This window comes from Heteronotia binoei, chromosome 13 (assembly GCF_032191835.1).
Source record: "Heteronotia binoei isolate CCM8104 ecotype False Entrance Well chromosome 13, APGP_CSIRO_Hbin_v1, whole genome shotgun sequence".
Classification (NCBI taxonomy): Eukaryota; Metazoa; Chordata; class Lepidosauria; order Squamata; family Gekkonidae; genus Heteronotia; species Heteronotia binoei.
Window position 1 is genome coordinate 58,338,533 of NC_083235.1, and position 25,717 is coordinate 58,364,249.

At 44.3% G+C, this 25,717-nt stretch overlaps 1 protein-coding gene across 2 annotated transcripts; it reads right to left on the reverse strand.

Moving 5' to 3' along the window:
* Positions 1–5,060: 5,060 nt before the first annotated feature.
* CHMP6 (charged multivesicular body protein 6) lies at positions 5,061–23,842 on the reverse strand. 2 transcript variants are annotated; one of them, XM_060253424.1, is made up of 8 exons: positions 23,677–23,842; positions 19,602–19,711; positions 16,738–16,825; positions 15,360–15,446; positions 15,194–15,259; positions 14,068–14,148; positions 11,271–11,325; positions 5,061–7,516 (listed from the first exon to the last, which is right to left on the reverse strand). In XM_060253424.1, the coding sequence occupies exons 1-8, from the start codon at positions 23,737–23,739 to the stop codon at positions 7,464–7,466; spliced, it is 603 nt and encodes a 200-aa protein (XP_060109407.1). In that variant the 5' UTR covers positions 23,740–23,842; the 3' UTR covers positions 5,061–7,463. The 2 variants fall into 2 exon arrangements, with proteins under 2 accessions (XP_060109407.1, XP_060109409.1); XM_060253426.1 differs by having other exon boundaries at positions 23,581–23,720.
* Between the last annotated feature and the right edge of the window lie 1,875 nt (positions 23,843–25,717).

A 25,717-nucleotide genomic window follows, 5' to 3' on the forward strand; every position in this document is an offset into this window, starting at 1 on the left:
TGATGTGGCCTCCCCAGAGAGATGGGAGACCTGGTTAGAGCAACTGGAGAACCACATGGACTACAACAAGGTCACAGGGCGCAAGAAGAAGGTGCTGCTGCTCAGCTTCTGCAGCATGGACATCCTGAGGCTGGCCCAAGGTCTAATGGCGCCCGTAATCCTCAAGGTGGCCACCTTCGATGAGATCATCACGGCCCTCAGGACTCAATTTGCCCCACAACCAACTGTCCTGGCCCGCCACCTCGAGTTCTTGGAGCGCCGCCAACAACCTAACAAGTTGATGGCAGCCTTCAGCACCGCCCTCCGCCGGTTGTCACTCTGCTGTTACTTCCCAGTCCTCTATGAAGCGTTAAGGGACCGGTTCATCTTCGGCCTGTGGGACATTACATCCCTCCCTCCTAGTTCACAAGCCCTGACATACATAGTCCTTTAGATAAGCAGGCTTGTGGTGATCCCTTGTTGACCCCCTGGCTGCCGGAGAAGGTGGTGTTGCGGCAGCTGCTTCAGGTGCAGTGGACGGAAGGGCCAGGGATGCAGGAGCTTTCAGCGGTTCCAGGCTCCCGGATGCTTCCGGCTCCAGCAGAAGGTTGGGGGTTGGGAACACAGCAGCTGCTGGTTTGGGGGCCGTCAGAGCTGAAACTGCTGGTGGGTCCCTCAGCCCGCTGTCTTCCTCAACCTTGTCCCTGGGCGCCTCCCGTGACTTCATTTGGTCCATGTGTCGCCACATTGTGAACCCCCCCCCCCAGTGGTCACCTTGTACATGACTGACCCCAGCACCCTGGAGACTCTGGCCAGAAGCCATGCTAGGCCATCCTCAAAGTTCTTGGTGTACACTAAGTCCTCCGTATCAAATCCCCTGGGTGCTCGGACCATGTCGAGCATCTCTTGCAGGTCTGGGGCCCGATCAGGGTGCATGCGGTCTAGGAGCATCAAAAGCCGCCAGCCAATGAGGAGCTCGGCCAGGCAGCGGCTGGTGGCCGTGCAGGGGATGGCATGCTGGGCTAGCAGGAACTCAGCCAGGCGGGCCTCCCAGTCCGCCTGGATGATGTGGCCGAATAACTCTTTAGTGGACCGCACCATCCTTTCCGCTTGGCCATTGATAGCCGGGTAAAAAGGGGCTGACCTAAGGTACCGGAAGAGATTCCAGCCTCAAAAGTCCTGGAATTCTCCTGACGTGAAGGCAGTCCCATTGTCTGAGATGAGAGTGTCTGGAAGCCCTTGGGTGGTAAAAACCTTTTGGAGCGCCTTTGCAATGGTGTACAATTGTCCTCCAGCCACCAAGCATTAACTTCTTTTAAAATTGCATCAGTCAGAAGGAGAGCATTTACAACATTCCTTCCCTAGAGGAGCATGCCAACCTATGGCCCTGCTTATCTTTAGGAAGCATGCCAAAACATCATTGTTGAGACAGGCTTCCCATCTTCCAAAGGGTCTGAATTGTTTGTCAGGCTCCAGGGATCTATACTTTCCCCCCATGCTGTTTAATACTGACATAAAAAAATCAATTCTGCTCTTTGGCAAGAAAAAAGATGCTGGATTTAGCAATAAGAGATCATATAGTTTTCTAGAAGAAATGGGTACCAAAAACATGAGAACATTTGGCCAGTCCTTTTGCAACTATATCACTCAAGTTGCAGCTATATCACTCAGACCCGCAGATCTTTTGCTCCCCCTCCTGTCCTCACCCTTTGAAGCTCTGAGGCTGCCAAATTCCCCAGCTCTTTTTGTCTTGTCTTTGCCTGTTTTAGCAGGAAGCTCTTTTGGGTTTGTAAAGCTGCAAAGAAAATGCAGAATGGATTTTCCATTAAGGTCTCTGCACCCAGATAAACTACTCTGGGAATAGTTTAGCTAGGCCCAGAGACTTTAAAGGAAAATCCATTTAATGTTTTCCTTGCAACTTTGTCCTGCAATGTGTTTCAATGGAGTGGAACTCAAGTAATTTCACTTTCCAGCGTTTGTATGGCCAATCTGCTTGCTGGAGTTGTCTCCTTGCAAATAAAGTTTGATGCTTTGAGTCAGCTTGTCTCTGCTGAATGGACCTGAGAACTGGTGCCTAGTGAGTACTCTAACCTGGGAACCCACAGCCGAAGGGGGATATTACACGGGAGAGCCACTGCCAGTCTGAATAGACCCAGGGAGGGGGAAGAAGCTTGCAATGCCCAGCCATTTCAAGTTTCCCTAGGCTCAGAGCATTTTATATTTTTAGTTTCTGCTGTAACCTTTGTGCCTTTTCTTGATTAATTTAAAAATTGTATTGCCAAATCCCACTATTCCCCCACCGTTCCATTTTAAACAAAATATCACAAGAGCTTTAAGCATGTTTGTATTTTAAGTTAAAAAAATAGTATCTTTGTGTTTGTCTGTATCCTTTGCCAAGTTTATATCTCCACTACCTGGCATTACATTTTATGACATGCATGGCCTGGCTCAACAACGTCCCATTTAGGTCAGATCCGGCCCTTATTAACAAATGAGTTTGATAGCCTTGATTTAGTACATTTCAATTGTGGAATGCTGCTTATAAAATTTATTAAAATAATAAAACATTGATATAAGACTGCTACGAGAGATTGTGTACAATGGGTGACAAAAGTATGCTGACACCACAGAGCCACTTGTGTCTGTAGACAACTCAAGGTGTTTTTTTCTGTCCTTGGTAACTCTCTTGAGGCTGAAGCACAGCTGCTAGGACTGAACAAGCTGAAGTTAAATCCAGGTATGATGGAGGTGATGTCAGATGATAATAGTGCCCTGGACAGGATTTTGCTGCCTGTGCTAGATAAGATGTAGGTAAAGCTTATATTCAATAATGAGCTTGAAGGTCCTCTTGGACCCTTTTTTACAGAGACCCAGGATGGCATTGTTGCATTACAGCGCTTTTGTTCTGCCCAGGAAAATTTGCCCATTTTTAACATAGCTGATCAGTTCACTGATTGCTGCTCCAGTAACCCTGAGAACGAAGTAACTGTAATGCATTCTGTTAGAGGCTTTCTCTGTAGATAGCTATGAGCCTGCAAATGAGCCAGAATGCAGGATCCTGCTTATTATCTGGGGATAGCTGAACTACCCATATGACAAGCTGCACCGCACCTCTTTGATGCCAGGGCCAATACAAAGCAGTTTTTGGCCCTCCACAGTCTGCATCTCACATACTCCCAGGACCACCAGACACATGAACCCAGGCAGCCCTTAAGATCATCACAAGGTTTGCTCTCCCTTCCTTAAAGGAGGTAAGGCCCATGGCTCCCAAGGAGAGAGCGTTCTCAGTGGCATGTTTGCCCTATAGTAAGGGTAGCCTCTTTTCTCATTCAGTGCAAAGAGTAGTGCAAGTTTGTATTGTTCAAACAGGTTTTTTACTGACTTGGTTTTTATTGTGCTTAATTATGTTAAAAGTCTTCATGTGTCAGGTTTCCTGTTAGGTTAGGGTTAGGCTTGCTCTTATCATAAGCTGCTTTGAATAAGGAAAAATGGCAGAAAAACATAGCAAATAAATGTACCAGCTTGTATATTGCTTTCAACTGGGCTTGTGGTTTGCCAATGCAGATCACATTTGAAAGAGTAGAAGATGCTCCATTTTATAAAGAACTGGAGTCACTAGAAGATAAAAACGCAGCCTTCTGCCAGAGCCTTCCAAACTGAGTGGTTAACTTTGGAATGCTTCCTGTAGGGACCACCTGACATGGAAATACTACTTCCTTTCTTATCAGTGCATAAGTGTTGAGGACACATGAGATCTGAAAAAGACAAATTGCTACTGACTCTGGCCAGAAACCTTGCAGTATTTACTAAGGGGGGAAAGTCTTTGACAAGAGTTTCCCCTGTACTTACTCTATACAGCAGTTTAGTTAGATCAAGTTAGCCATGCTATACACCTGACCACGCAGGGCAAAAAGGAAGTTGCTAATAGCCTCAGGAAAGATCACTTCATCCTTCTCTGGAAAATCTTGATGGATGGGTAGCATTTGCTGCTCCCTCAGTTGTTTATCCAGGACAGATGAATGCTGAAACACACAGAGCAAAAAATCTTTAGCTCTCTTATGAAACAGAAGCCATGGGGTTGAATCCACCAGTGAGAAGGAGGGGGGGGGGTGATTTTTGCACTCTTAGTTTATCCTTGAGGGTCCAGTTCACTACAAGCAGCTATTCAGCAACTCAGAGGGAGAAATCAGCAAAAATTCCTACTCTGTTGCACTGGCAACAAGTTCCACTAATCAAACCAGCCAACCTTTGGATTCAATGTTAAGAGTTTACTCCATAAAATACAGAAACCGCCACTTTTGGCTACCCCAGAGGAATTCCCCCTCTCCTCACTTCTTTCTCCTGTACCAGGGCAAGTCTTCAGAGAAGCAGTTACACAATTCCCGCTAAAGAAATGACTCCCCCACAGGATTGTGTAGGCCACAAGGGATGGCTGGCTGGAGTAGAAAGGAGACCACGTGTAGAGCTTAAAGGCAGCTGGTCCCAGAAGATGAAGCAGTGGGAACACCAACCACAAAGAAGAGATGCTCATGCCTTCTGGGCAACTTTTCAACAGTGTCCTTAGGGACACCATGTTGCACAACAGCAGCTATATTTCAATAAGGATTCCCCAAGGGCGGGAGGAAAATATGTTTTCTTTGAGGTTTCCAATCACTGAGGGATGCTCTATGTGAAACAAAACTCCTTAGAACAGAAAGTTTTAAAACTGAAGTACAAGACTATGCAAGAAAAACTCCTAGCCGTACACCCCCAGCACAGAAAGCCAAGGCTTGTTAGCAATAATGCCCTCTTCTAGGACCATTCTTTGTGCCAGATGCTACAGGGTCAGGATATCATGTTTACTGGTCTATTAACAATACTGTGGAGTGATATAGCAGCTGGCTAACAACCAACCTGCTTTCACCACCCCTTATGACGTTGGCCATCATCTCTGTATCTGACGCAGCCATTAAGGTCTTTCTCTGAAAGACCCTTTCTCTGCCTAGAAACCACCCCCAGGTAAGCCATCTTGCTTCAGTACTTCCAAGATCCCTAGGAAGATGACACCATTTTTGCCACAGACCAAGACAGAGCCTAGAGGGTGACTGTGTTAGAAACACTTTATTATTACCGCCTGGACTGCACCTCCTTTTGCCTCTGGCGGTTCAGTCTGAGAGAGAGAAATGTTCTGTTCACGCAGGCAAAGTGGAGAGTTCAGCTGTTTCATGGAGGCAGGACAGCAGCCCAAACTCCACCTGGCTTCAGCCACAGAAGCACCCATCCAGAAATCAGAGGTCAGCAATTTTGGTTGCTCCAGAGGCTGCTTTCAAAGGGCACTTCTGCTCATCTGCAGTGCTGTCTCCCACAGGGCCAGCACACACCAGTCTTCGCAAGAGCTTTTCCTTATCTGTACTTAACTGGCAGCGAAGGAGAAAAAACGCTTCTTACCTCTCCCCCAGGCAACAGGGTTCAGTGGTTAACTGGACCCAACAGAGTTTGCTAAGGATCCTCGTAAGGAAGCTGAATGTCAATAGAATGCCTAGAGGGAAAGCCTGATGTTCCTTGCCATCCACTTTACCATTTGCTTAGAAATAATCAATAAAACAAACCCTAAGCAAGAGGCTGAGCAAAAGGGAGATGGAATAGAGAAAATACTCTCAGCAACAGCAATGGAATAGGGAAGGACATGATTGCCACCTGATGGTCACCATGAATATAACAGCAGGAAGCCAGAACTGGTAAAGGGCAAACCAGCTATTTAAGAACCACACTACTTTTCTGGTGTTAAGCTTGGTTGAATGGTGTCAAGACCAATGCTGCACTGTGAACACAACACCATTATAAAAGTAGGGAGGATATTTAAGTGTAAACAGTGAACTCAAGGGAAATCTATATAACTCACTGCTCAGCAATCTGAAAGTTACCCACAGCATTTGGGGGAAGGGGATGAGAAAAAAGCATCCTAGAGACAATGGCTGGTAAGAGAGAAGCTGCTGGGGGGAGAGGGGGGCAGCTAGGATGTCTTCAAACAACAGATCCAAAGGATGAAAACCCACTGCAAAATCATTACATTCCAAAATGCCCAGTTATGCTCCTCTTCTTTTGCATGAACATGACGATACAATTGTATGTGCCAATCAGGGTGTGGATGGGGACTCTTTTCAGCTATAACCTTGGGCTCCAAAGAGCAAAAAAAGTCGGCTGGTAAGAATCCCTATTCTTAAGGTATGTACTGCCACAAGGACATTCAATATCCCACACCCAGCTTTGGCCTATTGAACTGCCCATGGAGAGACACAAGTCACACAACCACAGCAGGTAATATGGATACAAGCATCAGTGCATGCCAGCTGGCTCTAAAAGACAGACAATTTGGCATACATCCCAGGTTGCTAACCACAAGGGTAGCTCAGGCCAGAGATTAACAGTTGCCTGAAGTCACATGGCCTGGAGTCAAGTTTTCACCATCCAAGGAAAGCAGCCAGCAATACCACTGAGTTAACTGGGATCCAGCCCTTTCTAACATTCAGGAGGAAAAATAATAATTCAGGTCTTAAATAATGGGGGGAAGGGGCAGGAGATGTTTAGCCCCGTGTGGGTAGCACTGATTTGCCATGTTCCTGACTCCTCCATCTGGTACGAAGAGGAACAGTAGATACAGCAGACAGCTCCCACCACCTCAGGAGTTAACGTGCCTTCCATTTTCACCTAATATAGACAGGCAGCAGGCTAGGGAATGCAAGAGCCATCAAGAAGCTGCTTTGCAACTACCCAGTTCCTGTGTGGGGTGTTGAGAGATGAATTCTTAGCAAGTTCTTTAGACCAACCCAGTAGGAAACAGGCCTTCTGTCTTTTTAGAGATCCAGCCTGGCTCTGCTTCCTGCTGCATAGAACTACAACCATGTTCACATCCCAAGCACACTTTCAACATGGGAGGCTCTTCTTGTATCTCCACTAGAAGAAATTACTACCCACAGAAATGATACTCCCATCTCAATGTCAAGCAAGCAGGTCTAACAGGTACAGATGTTTGGGGAATCCATTCCTGCTAAGAGAATCCACTCAAAAATCCAGGGAACTGAAAAAGAGTCAAAAGAAAAACCAAGAGCATCCCCAGCAGTTTCTGTAGTGTAGCAGAAAAACTTGTAACCGTTCACAGCACCCACCAGCTCAAAAGGGCATCAGGAGGGCATAGGCAGTTAGCAAGAGGTTGCGCTGGCATCCGAGGCAGGTCTGCAGCCGAAATCTGCTCTGCAGAAAGCATTTGGCTTCAAGGACTTGAGAATCACTGTTCAGTCCAGTGTCTAAGTTACAAAAAAGGAGAGATCGCACTAAAAAAATCATCTTGATATAGGAACAATAACCAGCTGCAGCTTCCACTCTGTGCAGGAAATCTACTCCAGCATGGCTTTCTACTGCCCAGCAGGATACCACGGAAGCATCTCTTATACCCCAGGCAGGCTGGGATTCCAGGATTCCCTGCAGGGATCTCCCAGGAAGTGGAGTTAAGATGCTGCCACCAATTCCGGCTTTGGCTTGACTCTGATGGGCGATGTTTCTAAGGAGAAAAGTTGCATAAAGAGGAACAAGTTAACTTCATTTGGCTTTCTCTGGAAACTCTAATGACTTATTTTGTCTTTGAACTGATGCATGTCTTGAACTCCGCTCTTCTAGGTCCCAGCCAAAGCCCTGTCATATTATCAAGTTCCCTTCATTGGAAGTAATTGGGCTTGGAGTAGGGAGGGGAGATAGATAGAACTTGCACCTACAGTCATATGCTCTCACAACTTTCCAATACACTGCTCAAAAAGATCCCCATGAATTTGGCCTCATTAAGAAAAGATCTTTATTTTTTCTTAGGAATTTTCCTGAATGGCTGCACATTTGTGTCAGGCTAGGAACAAAGCATAAATGTGTTCCTGGTGCTGCAGCGAAAATGGTTCAACATCTCCACTGGCTAAAGACCGATCAAATTTCTCAGTACAATGCCAATACCATTTTAACCTGACTGCTCAGCAATTTCATTGAATGCCCACGAGTTCTTGTATTGTGAGAAAGGGAGAAAAGTACTTCTTTCTCTACTTTCTCCATCCCATGCATAATCTTGCAAACCTCTATCATGTCACCCCGCAGTCGAAGTTTCTCCAAGCTAAAGAGCCCCAAGCGTTTCAACCTTTCTTCATAGGGAAAGTGTTTCAACCCTTTACTCATTCTAGTTGCCCTTTTCTGGACTTTTTCCAATGCTATAATATCCTTTTTGAGGTGCGGTGACCAAATTGTACACAGTATTCCAAATGAGACCGCACCATCAATTTATACAGGGGCATTATGATACTGGCTGATTTGTTTTCAATTCCCTTCCTAATAATTCCCAGCATGGCGTTGGCCTTTTTTATTGCAGTCGCACACTGTCTTGATATTTTCAGTGAGTTATCCACCACGATCTCAAGATCTCTCTCTTGGTCAGTCTCTGCCAGTTCACACCCCATCAACTTGTATTTGTAGATGGGATTTTTGGCCCCAATGTGCATTACTTTGCACTTGGCCACATTGAACCTCATCTGCCACGTTAATGCCCACTCACCCAGCCTCAACAGATCCCTTTGAAGTGCCTCACAAGCCTCTCTGGTTCTCACCACCCTGAACAATTTAGTGTCATCTGCAAACTTGGCCACTTCACTGCTTACTCCCAACTCCAAATCATTTATGAACAAGTTAAAGAGCATGGGACCCAGTACGGAGCCCTGCGGCACCCCACTGCTTATCGTCCTCTACTGCGAAGACTGCCCATTTATACTCGCTCTTGCTTCCTATTAGTTTTTGCCAGTTTTTGATCCACAAGAGGACCTGTCCTTTTACTCCATGACTCTCAAGCTTACTAAGGAGCCTTTGATGCGGAACTTTATCAAAAGCTTTCTGGAAGTCAAGGTAAACAACATCTATTGGGTCTCCTTTGTCCACATGTTTGTTCACCCCCTCAAAGAACTGTAACAGGTTAGTGAGGCAAGATCTTCCCTTACAGAACCCATGCTGAGTATTCCTCAATAGTATTGTTCATCAATGTGCCTACTCATTCTGTCCTTCATAATGGTTTCTACCAACTTTCCTGGTATTGAAGTCAGACTGACTGGCCTGTAATTTCCCGGATCTCCTCTGGAACCCTTTTTAAAGATGTGGGTGACATTTGCTACCTTCCAGTCCTCAGGAACGGAGGCAGATTTCAATGAAAGATTACAAATTTTTCTCAGAAGATCCACAAGTTCAACTTTCCGAACTCTTGGATACATGCTATCCGGACCTGGTGACTTATTAGTTTTTAATTTGTCTATCAGTTGTAGGACCTCCTCTCTTGTCACCTCAATCTGATTCAGGTCTTTCAACACCCCTTCCAAAATAAGTGGTTCTGGAGCAGGCAAACACTTCTCATCTTCCACAGTGAAGACAGAGGCAAAAAATGCTTTCAGCTTCTCAACCATTTCCCTATCCTCCTACAGTAATTCTTTTACCCCTTGGTCATCCAAGGGCCCCACTGCTTCCCTGGCTGGTTTCCTGCTTCTAATATATTTGAAGAAATTTTTATTGTTGGTCTTTATGTTTTTTGCAATATGCTCCTCATAGTCCCTTTTTGCCTGCCTGATTACAGTCTTGCATTTGATTTGCCGCAGCCTGTGTTCCCTTTTATTAATCTCACTTGGGACTAGCTTTCCACTGCTTAAAGGAGTCCTTCTTACCTTTTACAGCTTCCATTACTTTGCTTGTTAACCATGCAGGCCTTTTCTTATACCTGTTTGTGCCTTTACTAAGTTGTGGTATATATTTTATCTGAGCTTCTAGGATTGTAGTTTTAAATAGCCTCCAAGCTTCCCCAAGGGTTTTGACTGTATTTACCTTTCCTTTCAGTTTCCTCTTCACATGCCTCCTCATCTCAGAGAATTTACCCCTTTTAAAGTTAAACGTGGTTGTGCTGGTCTTTTGGGGCAACTCCCTATTTATACAAATGGTGAAATCAATAACATTATGGTCACTGCTCCCAAGCGGTGCGGTTCCACCCTTTTAAAGGGAGAAAGAGATTCTGCTGCAAGCAGAAACTGATGAAATGGCAACAGTACAAAAGAGCCATTATTCCCCCATGAGAACTAAAGCTCCCTGTGGACTTTGGTAAATCATTTCCTTGTTATGGAAAGTACTGATGCATGCAGGTGCCCGTGTCTACCTTCCAAGGCACAAGGATGAATCACACTGAGAGCTTCCAGAATGTAATTTTAACAAATAAGAAACAACTTTTGTTATTTACGTGTACGACTCTGAGATCAGTCACAAAGTATGACTTCATTTACATAGCAGATGACTAAATACTAAAGCATTTACCCTTTCCATAGTTTCTTTTGGGGAGGGGGCATGCACAAGGTCTTCATGTTTTTAGGCCTCAGTGCCACAGAAAACCTGAAAATATTATCTCTCAAGACCTCAGGAACCAGAGCAAATTCATATTGGTCTCCTAAAGGTCACAGTTTTACATTCTGTACCACGGTGATTCTGCTTTTAAAAGCAAACACAGCATGTGTATGGCTAAAAGACAAAGAACAAGATCTTCTGGTAGAAACAATTAACTAACACTCAATTACAGTCCTTCATGGCACTGCAGAACTGGGGTGAGGCAAGAAGTGGTTATGGTTCCTTGCCCAGCTGCTCCTCTATGTCGCCTTAACCCCATTCTGCATGAACTCAGCACAGTAACAATGTACCTAGTGGCTCTTCTCAATGCTGTCTTACACACTTCACTGGAAGAAACAGGTGTGTGCGTGTGACATAAACTCAAAATATTAAACCATCCCCAAAGGATCATTCATTGCAGTCTCCCAACCACCCAAATGAGAGCTGGTGTAGTCAAAGGTCACTGGCCACAAGACTCACCTACAAATCGGGAAGTCCCCAGCTTGAAACTGGCTTCAGCCTTGAAATGAATGGGTTTCCCAAGACCCCATCCCCCCCGTCTCAGCCTCTGCCCTCCATCTACACTGTGGAGATAGCAAGAGCCCCCTCTTGCATAGAGCTGCTGTAACACGAGAAGCCCTTTGAAAGTGCTTAACTGCTACATAAAGGCTAATTATTATTATTAAATGGGCTGCAGTAAGACACAATAAGCACAAGGGGATGGGGAGCCCATTATAAGGGTATTGATGATGCTTTACACTTGCACAGCACTTGCCAAGTCTACACTGATGACACATTTAATGCAAACAAGCCCAAGAAGGTCCCACCCAGCGTTGCACAGCAAGAAGATCACCAAGATGGGGGGAAAAACCTTCTACCTGGAATCTTTTCTGGGAGGGGCTCTGAGGGAACTTCTGGAAGATCAATCTGCTCCTGTAAGAAGAAGCCAGGGCACATCATGGAATTACTATTCTGCAACAGAAAACTGTAACCACTAACATCTTGATTGACACGAAGAAGGGCTACCCTGCCCCCCCCATCCCCTGCTGAGATATGTCTGAGCTCAGGAGTTGTTTCTAGGTTACTAAGGTTCTTAAAGCATTGATCCTTTTTGCCAGGATGCCTGCTTAGGCAAGTGGGCAGAGAGAGATTGTCCTGGAAAGACAGAAGTGCCAATTTACAATGCTTTCACTCATGGATTCGGACAAGTAGACAAGCATATAGATAACAGCTCTGGTTAACACCTGCAAACCCTTCACCACTGTTGTCATAAAGAGCTGAAGTTAGAGCCCTCTTGCCTGATTAAGTGGCCTACAACCAACTCTGTCTGCCTCCACAGGTGAAAACAACTTAAATGTACCCAAGCAAATGCAACTGGCAGAGACCAAGCTGGCTTCATTCTACCAAAGTAGCGCTGTCCAAGTCAGCACTGATTCAAGTGAATTTATCTTCAAAACATTTTGTAAATAAGTCACAATTGTTTTGGGTTAAAGGATGACTGAGATTTCTCACCCTAAATAGTTCTGCTGGGATGGCATTTTGCTGGCAAAGTAGTACTTCTGTGTCTCCAGCACAACCACACAATAGGCACCCAAATGGGCTCTGGGTCTTGCTCAGTTGGACTCCAAATTTCCCACCCCTTGGGTCACTGTCACTTCCCACCCAGTTTCCAGCAACTCCTCAGAAGACCAAGGAGGATATTCTGAAGCCTGGGCCAAACCCCCACACCAGAGGGCATCTGGGGCATCAGCATCTTATGACTGTGGTTCTTGGGAGCAAGTGCCATGGATCACAGTGATGATGAGCTTCTGAATCAACAGGCAAAGTCCATGATCTACAGCACATTCTCCAGCAGAAGACGATCTCTTAACAACTGCAGTGGACAGACTTGATACAATGCTTCTTGAATTCTCATCCATTTTCTAGCCAGAATTGTTCCGACTTGTTTTGCAAACATGCTTTGTGTCCCTTTTGTGCCAATCAAGATACAGTAAATTAAGATTACAATTCTGTCAGTGTACTGTCCGCAACTTGCCAGCATGGTCTATCTTGAGAAGTAATTTCTATTTTACTTTTCCTCTTGCTGCTGAGGCTGAGTGCTAAAGCAAAGGTCTGTATAAACAGCTGTCTACATTTGCCACAGAAGATGCACTGCCTTCAGCGAAAACAGCCTGAAATTTCTTTGGTGTAAGCAGCACACAATGATATATGGCCAACCTGCCAGTGTTAATTAACAGTGACCTGGATAAAAATGGAAACTAGGTGCAATCTTATAGTCTAATTGTGAAGCCAGGATATCTTTGGATACTTAAGTCTGGTGACTGGGCTGTGAACAGGCAAGACAGATCTCTCTACAAACCTGAAAAGCACCCTAGGTTTGGAGAAAAGTGTGAAGACTAAAACAAAACAAAAAAAACAACAACCCTGGGAGGCTTAAAAAAATCCAAAAACAATAAACGGAGTGCCCATAACTTTAAGCAATAGTTTCCCTCAGTGGCTGTTGCTAGGCAATCATGGTATTCTAGGCTTCATTTCTATGAGTAAAAAGGGAGGGGGAGAGGGCTGGACCCTTTACAACCCTACTTTGGCCTTTGAGGGAGAACTCTCAGGGGCCAGGCCTGGATTGTCAGCTCCAGGTTGGGAAGTTCCTGGAGATTTTGGGATAGAGTCTGAGGAGGGCAGGGTTTGGGAAGGGGAGAAGCCTCAGTCACAGCGGCCACCTTCTAAAGCAGTTATTTTCTCTAGGGGGACAGATCTCTGTTGTCTGGAGTTCAGTTATAATTCTGGGATATTTCCAGGTCCCACCTGGAGGCTGGCCACCCTAGGGCAGAAAGCAACTTCTGGGTGACTTGATATTACCCTATTTGCATGATGAATTAGGCCTGGCTGCTTGCTACTGTTCAACAGCAGCCACCTTACCGAAGGCAGTATGGTGTAGTAGTTAAAAGATTTAGAGATCCAGGTTCAAATACCCATCTTGCTGAGGAAGTTCGCAGGGCAATTCTGGACCACTCACATCCTTTCAGCCTAACCTACCTCACGGGATTGTTATATGGATAAAATGGAGAAGAACAGAGTAATGTAAGCTGCTTTGGTCCCCCTGTGAAGAAAGGCATGGTACAAATGAAGTAAATAAGGAATAAATATAGCTGAAGATGAGAGGTAGATAAAAAGTAGGTTGTTGAATGGTTGAGAAGGAGAGAAAGAGGCAGGAAGAGGATATGGAGACTGCTAAGGGAAGAAAAAGATTAAGAAATTTCAAGAATTTGCCTGGGGTTTGAAGAGGGGGGACATCAGAGGGGTAGCTGTGTTAGTCAGTCTGTAGTACTAGAACAGAGCAAGAGTCCAGTAGCACCTTAAAGACTATCAAAATTTGTGGCAGGGCATGAGCTTTCATGAGTCACTGCTCACTTCTTCAGATACAGCTAGAATGACAGCTAGATTAAGAAAGCAAAACATAACAGGTAGAAAAATGATGTTAATGGATCGGAATGTCTTCTCTCATGGCTCAGAAAACAAAAGCAGGCAGCAATAATGAAGATTTCTCTGTACAAGAACTGCATCAGCTGCCAAATCTATTTGATGGGGGGTGGGGTGGGGGAATCCTCCCATGTCACCAAAGAGCTACTACTTCAAAATACAGCTCCAAGGTCAGTTAGCAGGACAAACACTCACCTGAGTGATGGCATCTAATTCAGCTAAAATGGCATCTTCATCCTCTTCAGTGAAGCTGCCAGCCAGCATCTCATCTATTTGCTGTAAAGGAAAAGGGGAGATGGCCACCATGACAACAGCAAAACTACAACCACTGCAACCAAAGAACCCATCAGTGCAACAAGCAGCCCAGGGATAGAGGCAACTTTCGTAGTCCCAGCTACACATCTCTGGAATGAGCTCCTGGCACTCTCCCTGTATTGCTCAAGGATTATGATCGGTTATTTATTTTGTATCTGCTGCTTAAGAGGTTGATTAGCACATTTGATAATTACTGTGGGTTACAGTCACATAGTAACTATGGTTTGGGATCAGCATACCTGAAGGACTGCCTATTTCTTTACCAACCTACTTGAATGCTACAGTCATTTTCAGAGACTCTGATTTGGGTGCCTCCCACCTTCTGACATCAGGTTGATTTGATTTATTAGATTTATACCCCGCTCTCCCCACTGAAGCAGGCTCAGGGTGGCTCACAACAATAAAACAATAGATCAGAGTAAAAATACAATTCAGTCAATTAAACATTTAAACAATTCATCAGATCAACAGTATAAAACAATAAAAACAGTTTTGGTGCCGATGTCATTCAGTGCTCTTAGGTATCCTTTTATGCTATTATATCGGCAATTCAGTTAAAGGCTAGCCGAAATAATGTCTTGCAGGCCTTGCGGAAGTGGCTCTAACTTCCTCTGGCAGTTGGTTCCACCAATAGGGGTCAGCGACTGAGAAGGTTGGTGGCAACCCAGGAAAGAGCCTTCTTGGTCACAGCACCAAAACTCTGAAATGTTCTCCCTGGAGCGATTTGTCTGTTCCTTTCTGTTGCTGACTTCCACCAGCAGGTGAAGGCTTGTTTGTTTAATCTAATTAGTATTCCCTTGGTGATCCCTCTTTCCTGCCCTGTGCTTCCACTGTTGTCTTTGTATGAACATTTCAGCTTGGTTTTAATGGTTTTTAAAATGTGTTTTTATTACTTTTTAAAAATCCGCTAGCCACCTTGGTAGCCCTGATGAAAGCAGAAAGGCAGGGTACAAATTTTGTTTAAAACGTCCATTGTTTAGGAAATTTCCATGGTGGCAGTACATACCCTCTGGTACTCTATAGATTCTTGGGTTTCATCCATGATCCTTTCCACTTCTTCTATTGACATAACCTGCAGAAACAGAAGTTCAAACCACGTGTCCAGAAGAAGAGACATACAAACAGCCAGTGTTCAGATTTGAGACAGCTCTAGAACCCCAACTGATACCTACCTGGTGCATCTTATTTAAGCACTCGTTGCCAATTTTGAGGCCCTCGATCACTTTCATCTCAATTTGGATGAATTCAATATCTTGGACCTGAGGGAAACAGAAGTCAACAGAGGGATCAAGTCTTCTAACAGGCTGTAAGGAAAGCCGCCATTGCACTCTGGGTATGAGTGTGCACTATTTTTACCATACAGCACAAGAAGTAACCAAGAAGGGGGCAGAAAAACTGGTTTTGTGCAGTGGAGGTCCTGTGACTATGAAAATCAGTGACATGTTTCAGACACAATGCTTTTGTTCCCGCACTACATGCCAGACCCTCCCCACGTGTTTACTGCTGAGCTGCTATTTGTCAGGAGGGAAACCTGGAAACACAGCATGCATCCTTGTACAGACCACATGCAAACTGAGTTGCCCAGTGATACTGGTTGAGAACGCTGCTGCACTAGTTGTAATGTAAAATGCAGTAGGAACCCTGCCAAACAAACCTCTCTGTTAAACAAATGCTGGACATCTATCTAAGCAGTGGTCCAAGTGCTGCTCTCATACACAAACAAGCCACTCTTCCCAGCATGAGACTGTATTCCAGCCATAGTGCAGGCACTGCTAGAGGACTACTGCAGAATAAGAACCCAGAACTCAGGTGGGCTGCAGCAGATGCTAGTGAAAAAAGCATGGTGGGAAGTTTCAAGAAACTTCAAAAACCCAACCCCTCTGTACCCAAGTAAGCAGAGTGGAGTTCAAAGGTCCCTTTTCGGATCTGCTACTTTATTTTTGGTTTTAACAAACATCTTTTTAAATATTATTGTAAACCACTTTGAACCACAAGGAAAAGTGGGATACAAATGTTTTAATAATTTTTTTAAACTATTCACATGACATTTGGCTACACATTTCCCTACTCCTTTATTTCAGTACTGAAAGCTAAATAAGAAACACACAGTGCAACCAAGATACTGATCTTACCCTTCAATACAAAGTTTCATGTGTGCCAGGAACAAAGCTGGCTTCAACTAGGGAGTCACCCCAAGCACCCCCCTCTCCCTGTGCCCATGTGGGTCCAAGGTGGGCTGCAGAAATAGCGACTTTTTCTTCATGCCACCTTGGGCAAATCTGAGGAGGCAGATGCAAGAGGAAGCTCCTGCCTCCTTCCGTGCTGCTTCTGCAGCCTAGCCCACCATGGGCCGCAGGTGGCCTTGGCACTGGCACAGCAGGCAATAGGCAACCCAAGCTATCTTCCCAGGTCACTACTGCCTGCTGGCTGTCCCAAGCAGCTGCTTGGTGGTGAACTGTCCCCTGGCTAGGGCATTAAATGATGCTACATCCAGTTTTAGAAGTAATGAAAATGAGGAGATCATTCATCAACTGCTGCAAGCTCACATACCATGCGTTCCAAGTTACTAATTTGGTTGTCTGTTTTGTCCAGCAGCTGTTCTTGATAGCGCTTTTTCTTCAGCAGCAATTTGGCTTTTCTAGATGGAGAGAAGAGCACAGATGGCAACAAACAAGACTTTACAAAGCATGTTACCACCAGACTACAGCAAAACTATATCAGGTCCAATATTCTCTCTTGAAGTGCCAACAGGTTCCTCATTTTCTGCGCTCTCGCAAACCAGACTCAACTCTCGCAAACCAGACTCAACTTCTGTTATATCAGCTATATCTTTTTTGGTTATTGGCTAAAATGTTTAATCCTTCTACACCTTTTTTCACGAGATCTCTTTCAGCATTTTCGTTGTACTTGTCTTTTCCACCATTTACCTTTTGCAGCATTACATCAAGATGGTTGAAACCCAAACAGCCCACAGTTTAGATATTAATATAATGGTATTATAATATGTGCTCTTTAATTTTCAACTCCACATACTATAATCCCAGAGAATGAACACCAGAAATCTTCATGGCATTACTGCAGCTACTGCCTCCAAGGCTCAAAACCAAATCAATGGTCAACAAAGCTCAGACTCCAAACTAGTCCTTCAGAGTCCCAGAACTCACAGGGGCCTTACAGGTCCTATACTTCATCCTCTCCCTTCAATGTATAAAACAACGCATAGCAAAAAAAAAAAAAAACTAAGTAATTTCTTTGGTAAAGAAGCATGTTATAAGCAAGAATCCCTTGCATTTAATACACACAGAAGAAAATGAGAATTTAAAACTGCATGGCTGAATGTTTAAATTTTTTTAAGTTGGTGACATTAGATCTAGGACAAAATTTGAGTCCACTGGCAGCTTTAAGACCAACAAAATTTTATTTAAGGTATAAGCTTTCGTGTGCAAGCACACTTTTTCACATGAAAGCTCATACCTTGAATAAAATTTTGGTCTTAAAGGTGCCACTGGACTCAAACTGTGTTCTGATGCTTCAGACCAACACAGCCCATGTTAGTTCTACGTTTCTTGAAGGACTGAGCTTGAGCACACATCAGTTTATTATATCTTCCATGGGAGTTACTGCACTATTTTCATGACAGCTCACACCATAGACAGATATGAATGGTCCACCTTGCAGCATTCTACATGGCTGAAGGAAGCCCCAAATGCAGTAGTGTCATATTTTTTGTGATGAATGAAATACTACCGCACTGCCAGGTTTGATCCCCAGTGTCCCCTTTAACTAAGGATATCAACAAGAAACACTACACATGCAAAACAGTTCCATCCTCTCTGATCTCTGCACAGATTGAGCCAGAGTAGTTAGAGCTGTAACTGAAGCAACAAAAAAGTTCAGCCTCAAAACTAACATTTCAGACATTTTTCAATATTCCATCACCCACAGCAAACTCACATGGATAAAATGCATGAGATAGGCTAACTATGAAAAAGGCTCCAGCTTCCCACTGGCATGTTCCTTCAATCACAGAAGCACTTTTTTAAAAAGTTTTTTTTTTGTTTAAACAATTTATTAAATTATTAAACTACATATAGCAGTTAAATTAAATTTTACAGTAATACAATAAAATGTGTGACTATTTCAATAATATTATCAATATATATACCTTTATTAAAAATAGGATAAAATAAAATAAAATTTAGTAGAGGTAGAATTTATTAATAATATCAGGAATCTCATCTTGAGAGATTAAATATTTTAAAATAGGAAATCATACTAATTCAAAATATATATTTTGTGAAAGATTTTTAATATATTTCATATTTGATGTAATTTTACTCATTACATAAAGATTTCACAATTTTTTATGCCATAAATTTAAATTTTCCAGAGAAGTGCTATTACTGATTTTGCAGCATACAATAGGGCTGTGATTGCTTCTTGTGTTGATTTTGATAGTGTGACTTACAGAAGCACTTTTTGAAAGTCGCTATGGTCATAGGAATCACTTCTGAGCAGAGGCGGATTATTAGAGGCTACTAAATTCTCTACTCAAACACTTGCCAGAGACAGCTGAGATGAGACAATCTTGACCATCTGAACTAGCTTATAAACACACCTCTGAGTATCATCATCATCAATTTTATTTGCTTAATCGTCCCAGCCCAGCCCAACCCAGGACAGGCTATGGGTAAAGTACATCGTTAAAACACAAGTTAAAACACAAGTAATACACAAAAACATAATATTATGATGAAATTACAATAACATTATCCTGATGGTGCCTTGCCATTTGAGTTCTTCTTCCAAAATATTGGAGCATATCGGGGGGGGGGGGAGCCTTTGCGGGGAGGGGACAGAAAAGGAAAGGTGCCAGTCATTGGCTGTCCTCAGTCAAAAGCCTGGTGGAATATCTCTGCCTGGAATTGCTGAAGATCCCACAGGGCCTGGGTATCATCTGGCAGAGAGTTCCACCAGGTTGGGGCCAGAACTGAAAAAGCCTTGGCCCTTGTTGAGGACAACCAGGCCTTTTTAGGCCCAGGGATCACCAGCAAGTTGTTACAAGCAGAGCATAATGCTCTAATAGGGGCATAACAGAGCAGATGGTCCTGCAAATAAAATTGGTCCCAGACCACTCAAGGCCTTGAAGGACAAAACCAAAACCTTGACTCTGATTCGCAACTCAACTGGAAGCCAGTGCAGCTAGCACAGCACTGGTTATATGTGTGCCACCTGTGGTGTTTCTGACAGGACTTGCATTACTGTATTCTGAACCCACTGGAGTTTCCAAGTCAGCCTCTAGGGCAGGCAGCACAGAGAAAGTTACAGTAATCAAATCTGGAGGTGACCATCGTGTGGATTTCTGTGGCTAGGTCGAACAGTTGAAAGAATGCAACCAACTGATCATCACTTACTCTTTCTTGCCATCTTTCAGTAGCTGCAAAGCAACCGCTCTTTCTCGCTCCAGCTGCAGAGATATCCTTTTCTGATATTGTTTTAATTTGTCCCGCTGCTGTTTCAATTGCTAAAGGACAAAGGAAAATGGCAATTAGACATTACCATGGTGTAGTATTGTGACCTCTGGAAAGCAGCACCAATTTATCCCCTTTAAGCAAACTGAACTACATCAGCAGTAATCCTTCCTGTTCCCCACGTGCTCTCTGGTAGTGTCATCAGTAGCATGCTGCACAGTTGATGATAAAAGCTGTGCAAAATTAAGCACCCACAACGCAACTGCTATTGTGTTTCCAGTATAACACATCTTATGGTAACCCTGCTCACATGTTTCTGCAAGCATATGTGCAACCTCCATCAGGAGTGTAGCCAAGATTTTAAAAGTCAGGGGGCTTTTTAAAAAGGGGGGGGGCACCCTTTCCCATTCACCGCAGGGCTGACTGCTTCTCAGAAGCTTTCTGGAGTGGGGAAAAAGCCAGATGCTCTGAAAGTGGCCAAGTTGAGGCAGCCAACCCTAAAACTTTGGAATCAAGAAGGGACTACACCTTGCACGCAAGCAGAGGTTTTTCCTGCCACCTCCCTCTCCCCCATCCAAGAAGAAGAAGAAGATGATATTGGATTTATATCCCGCCCTCCACTCCGAAGAGTCTCAGAGCGGCTCACAATCTCCTTTACCTTCCTCCCCCACAACAGACACCCTGTGAGGTGGGTGGGGCTGGAGAGGGCTCTCACAGCAGCTGCCCTTTCAAGGACAACCTCTGCCAGAGCTATAGCTGACCCAAGGCCATGCTAGCAGGTGCAAGTGGAGGAGTGGGGAATCAAACCCGGTTCTCCCAGATAAGAATCCGCACACTTAACCACTACACCAAACTGGCACTACACCAAGCACTTTGCAGCCAGAAGCTCCATCTGTCCTCCCTTCCAGCCCATTTCATGCAGCTACCTCCACCTCTCGCTCCTCCTCCTCCTCCCTCTCTGCCTGCTGCTTTTGCTGCTGCAGTGCACTGTGCCCTGCTCAGCTCTCCTGCTCTGGTTGCCACTGATGACACTTCACTGGCTCAGCCATGGCAAAAAGAAAAAGAAACAAAGCAGGCTACACCCCAGAGGGCCCCCTGGAAGTTTGGGGGGGCCCTGCTTGGAAGTTGGGGGCAATGCCCCCAAAGGGACCATGGCTATGGGCCTGACCTCCATGTACATGAATACAGACCTGTTTGTAAGAAAGAGCCAAAATACATTCGCTTTACAAATGAAACCACAGACCAGTATCTAGATAAATATGGACTTTCAGTTACACATAACATGAAAATTACTGAATGCATGTACAAAAAAAAATCAAGTGTATGATGTACATGGATTGTATGTGCAGTCGGTGTAACTTGTGAACAAGGCTATTGGGTATATTAATTAGAGTGAGATAGGACAAGACACAAAGACTATTAGATTTAGCAAAATACATGGCAATTCTTCTCTAAAGGACTGTTTAGTATAGCCAATCTCACACTTCTTTCAAGTGGCAGGACAATAAAACCACAAATATTCTGCAGGTGCTGTTTTTTTTAAAATGTACTTACTCAACAAAGAACATGAGATAAGATTCAGGACACTCCGACTTGCAAAAACTGTTACTTACATTGCAACCCTATGCAGAATTACTGCAGCCTAAGTCCACTGAAATCAACAGGATGGGATATTCAGCAGGAGTTTGTGTAGCAAGTTCTAACAGGGATTGATCAGGGACACTGCCACCAGATGTAAGAAATGATAATCACAAGACTGCAACAGGTCTAATTAATTATGCTAAGGATTCTATCATTAACTGTGTCCAACGACAGATGTTTTAAGAGGCTTTATATAGAGCCCAAACAGCACTCCCTTGGATTGCTTCTGATATCTATAAGTTATTAGGAACATTTTAAGGATCCAAATGGATACCTTAGGTATCCACCTCAGAAATTTTTACATTGCTATCTTCTATTACTCTGATGGCTCTAAAATAACAATCAGTCTGAATCTGACTTTAAGTGGGTTCTGCAAGACAAATGTGGTAAAACTCTGTGATCATGGTTATCCATCTTCAAGATGAGGCAGCAACACTTAACCTAGCAACAAGAGTCAAAAGATCTGCCAAATCCTACATGCAGTTTTGAAATCTTTGGATGCTCACAAATGACAAAGCGTCTGGAGTTAAGACAAATTAACATGGCAGGGCAAACAGTAATTCTAGGTGTATGGAAAATACAAACAGAAGTGAAAGTGGAAGTGACTATCAAAAGTTGCTTATGTTTACAGATCAAATAGGGTTCAAAAGCATAAACAAACAAACTGTCAAAAATTAAAAGGTTCTTCATAATGGAACCTTTTGGCTTTTCAAGAGTCACTTGGCTAATGGGATGTGGTGCACCAACCAACTAAGCAATCACTACTGGGACTTTACAACTGCATACCTCCAAAGCTTATAGAAGAAGCTTTGTACCTAGTATGCATCTCTAAGCGGACAGAAGAGCCACTTAGCTATCAAAGGAATGTTAATGAGTAAAGCACTTTGTAATTCTTTTGTGATGGTAACTGTGTTGGTCTGCAGTTAGAAGAGCAAGGTTTGAGTAGCACCTTAAGGACCAGCAACATTTCTGGGACATAAACTTTTGAAAGTGAAAGCTCTCTTCCTATGTATCTACTAAAGGGAAAGCATATATTCAGTAAACATGTTGGTCTTTAAGGGGCTACTGGAGTTCAGTCTTGCTCTTTATAATTTTTTCCTTACAAAAAATTCTGCAAGTCAAATCTTCCGTTTTCCAAACTGCAAACTGAGTTGAGTCAATAACATGCATCCAACTACCAATGTGCTTTGTGGAACTGGGGCTCCAACTTTTGTTCCTGGTGGGTCACTAGGCCCTCATGAATGGCGGAGGACAAAGCAGGGGTGCTCAGTGAGAAGAGAAATTGGCCAAAATCACCTCTCCCCTTCTGCAAATAAAAGTACTGTCCCGTCAAGGGAACTGTATAGGTTGGATACAGGTCAGTTTGTGGTTAAGATAAGGTTTCAATGCCAAGTCCCTGTGCTTCACATCAGACATACAATCCACTTGCCCACAATGATTCTCAGCCACTGGATTCATCATGCAGGGCTTCAACAGGGTCCAATGTATGCTATTCTTATTTCCCAGGCCCTGTGTGTGTTTCCTGTAACACCCCATCCCATGTAATATGCTAATTTATGCAACATTTCACTGCTTTTTAATTATCTGTCTCTATTGCACCTGTGTATTACAGCCAAGCGGAAAAATGGAAGAGATGTTGTTTTGGGGTCACCCAGTAGTTGAGAAACCAGCTCTTCAGAAGAATAGCCACAATCTAGGCCCAAACAACTTCTGGAAACATATTTAATTCATTTTGCAATAGCTGGGATTTATGTACTGCTTTGCTCAGATTTTAACTGTTTTGGTGTAAATCCGATCTTTGAAATGTTGGAATAGAGCAAGATGAATAATCATCTTAGAACTGGACTTCGAAATGTAAGCTTGGTCACGAGCATGATAATACACATACTTCTTTTCTCAGAAGTATTATATGTTCAGCTGTCAAAAGGGACAACTCCCCTTATGTACTCAGGATAAGGTAAGCTGGAACTCCAAACTACTAAGTAAGATGCAAAGCATGGGAAGTTCTTTAGAGCCTTCACTTCCCTCATCAAGGGGGCCTTGTCACGTCTACCTTACCAAAAAGTGCTTAAACTACTCAGGTGATAGTCAAAGCGCCCTGCGGAATCAGACCAAGAACCATCCAGACCATCCAGTTCAGCCTTCTCTTCCTGGCTGAAGCGGCCACCTAGGTGTCCTCAGGAAGCGTAGAGAGGCCAAAGCCACCTTCTACTGCTGCCCTCTACAGCAAATGTTACCCAGAGATATACTGCCTCCGAACGTGGAGGTTCTATTCAACTACCTTGGAAGCCATCGGCTGTAAAATCCTCCCAGGACCAATCCCACCCATCGCTCCAAGCCCTGGACGACACCGGCTACCAACAGCCGCCTATCTCACCAACACGGCCTTGTCTTGTTCGGTAACCCGGCTCCGCCGCTTGCGCCCGAACAGATTCCCCATCGCCACAGCCCCGCCCGCGCGGCCCTGGCCTACATTAGCCCCACCCAGTACGGCGGCCACCAGGGCTCTATTCTAACCAAGAAGCAAACGCATAACAGAAGCTGGGGTGTTTTTTTTTTTCCGGCAACATGCGCTCGCGCAGCAAAAATGGGTGGAGTCGGGCCTCGGGAAGGGGGTGGAGTTTATCGCTAAACAGGCAGGAAAGAAGACCAATAGTTCAGCCGAGGAGTTCAGCGGACTGCCGATGTTTTCCGAGTCTCTTCGGCGCTTTTCGGCTTCCTTCGCCTTCAGAACGGCGGGAGAAATTGCGTGCAGTCTGTCGTTTCTGAAGGGGCTACCGGGGCGGGGGAAGGAATAAAAAGATCATTATTAGTTAGCTTTCTTAACAAAAGCGGCTCGTATCTTACAGCTGATCCTTGTGAGACTTAACCAAACGATCCTAATCTATTTATTTGTTTAAAATATTAAAACGTCCTGGCAACCCTGCGTAATGTTCTCGAGGCGGGTTTCGCATGAAATTAAAACGATAGAGTGAGAAATATATGAAATAGTCAAGGGCAGCAGATAAATTTTCTTTAAAACAATGTTATAGAACAATGTTTTAGAAACCTATTTCTCAGCTAGTTATCCTGAAGGGCCAACGAACAGCCTTCTGAGGTTTCCTCCTCAAGCTGCTATTCCGCCTGTTTGTGGACGTTTCCTTTAATAACTGCCACCTGCCTTCTGTAAATCTGTCTAATACAGGGGTGGCCAAACTTGCTTAACGTAAGAGCCACAGAATAAACGTCAGATGCTTGAGAGCCACAAGACATGAACGTCAGAGGAAGGAAGGAAATAGAAAGGGGAAGGAAATGGGAGGGAGGAGAGATGGAAAGAAAGCAACTTTAAATGCCTTCTCCAAGCTGGCCAACAGGATGGTGGGGGCTCCAAAGAGCCACACAATATGTGTGAAAGAGCCACATGTGGCTCCTGAGACACAGTTTGGTCACCCCTGGTCTATTAACTTTGTAATGCCATATATGCTAGAGTCCACCACAAAGCCTGAATCTATTGTTCATCAGTATAATTGGGTGCCTTCACCCCTAAATTCTAATGTTATGGTAGACTGGAAGAAAAAGTTCCCTCTGTTCACTTTCTCTACCTCAGTGTTTCCCATTTGCAGGGTCGTGACCTGATACCAGGCCATGGAAGCCTCGCTACCGGGTCACAAGAAAAGCCAAAACTAGCCCCTCCCCCAGCAAAGCTAGCCCTGCCGCATCTCTGTGTTGTGCAGAGAGGAGCTGGGTTGCCTCTCCTTCCTTCTTCCCCGCTCCCAGTGTTTGAGAGATAAGCTGGCATCCACTGGCACTTTAGACCCATGAAGTGTTCTTCAAGGTATGAGCTTTCATGTGCCTTGCAGTATGTCCTTTTGGGGAGATTTCCCCGGGAGGCCTGGGCAGCAAAGAAGGGTGTGTGTGTGTTTTTCAGCTGGCGGGGCAGGGAGTGGGCATTCCAGTAGCTGGTTCTTTTTAACCAAATGACCCCTGGACAGAATTTTTGCTGGCTGGGGTCATCTGAAGGTGAAGGCTTTCTTTCTTTCTTTCTTTCTTTCTTTCTTTCTTTCTTTCTTTCTTTCTTTCTTTCTTTCTTTCTTTCTTTCTTTCTTTCTTTCTTTCTTTCTTTCTTTCTTTCTTTCTTTCTTTCTTTCTTTCCCTGCAAGTGATGCTCTGCCTGTATTCTTGGTGCTGGGGGTGGGGGGTGGGGAGCAACAGTGGGGGGGCTTCTAGTGCCCTGGCCCCACTGGTGGACATTCTGGTGTTTTTTGGGCATTGTATGAGGGGATTTTAGACTGGATAGTACACTGACCTGATCCAACATGGCTCCTCTTATGTTTATGTCCTTTCTTTCCAAGTCTTTCTTTTCTTTTCCTTTCTTTTCCTTCCATTTCATTCTTTCCCTTTCTCTTTCTTTCCTTCCATTTTTGCTGGATGAAACTTTT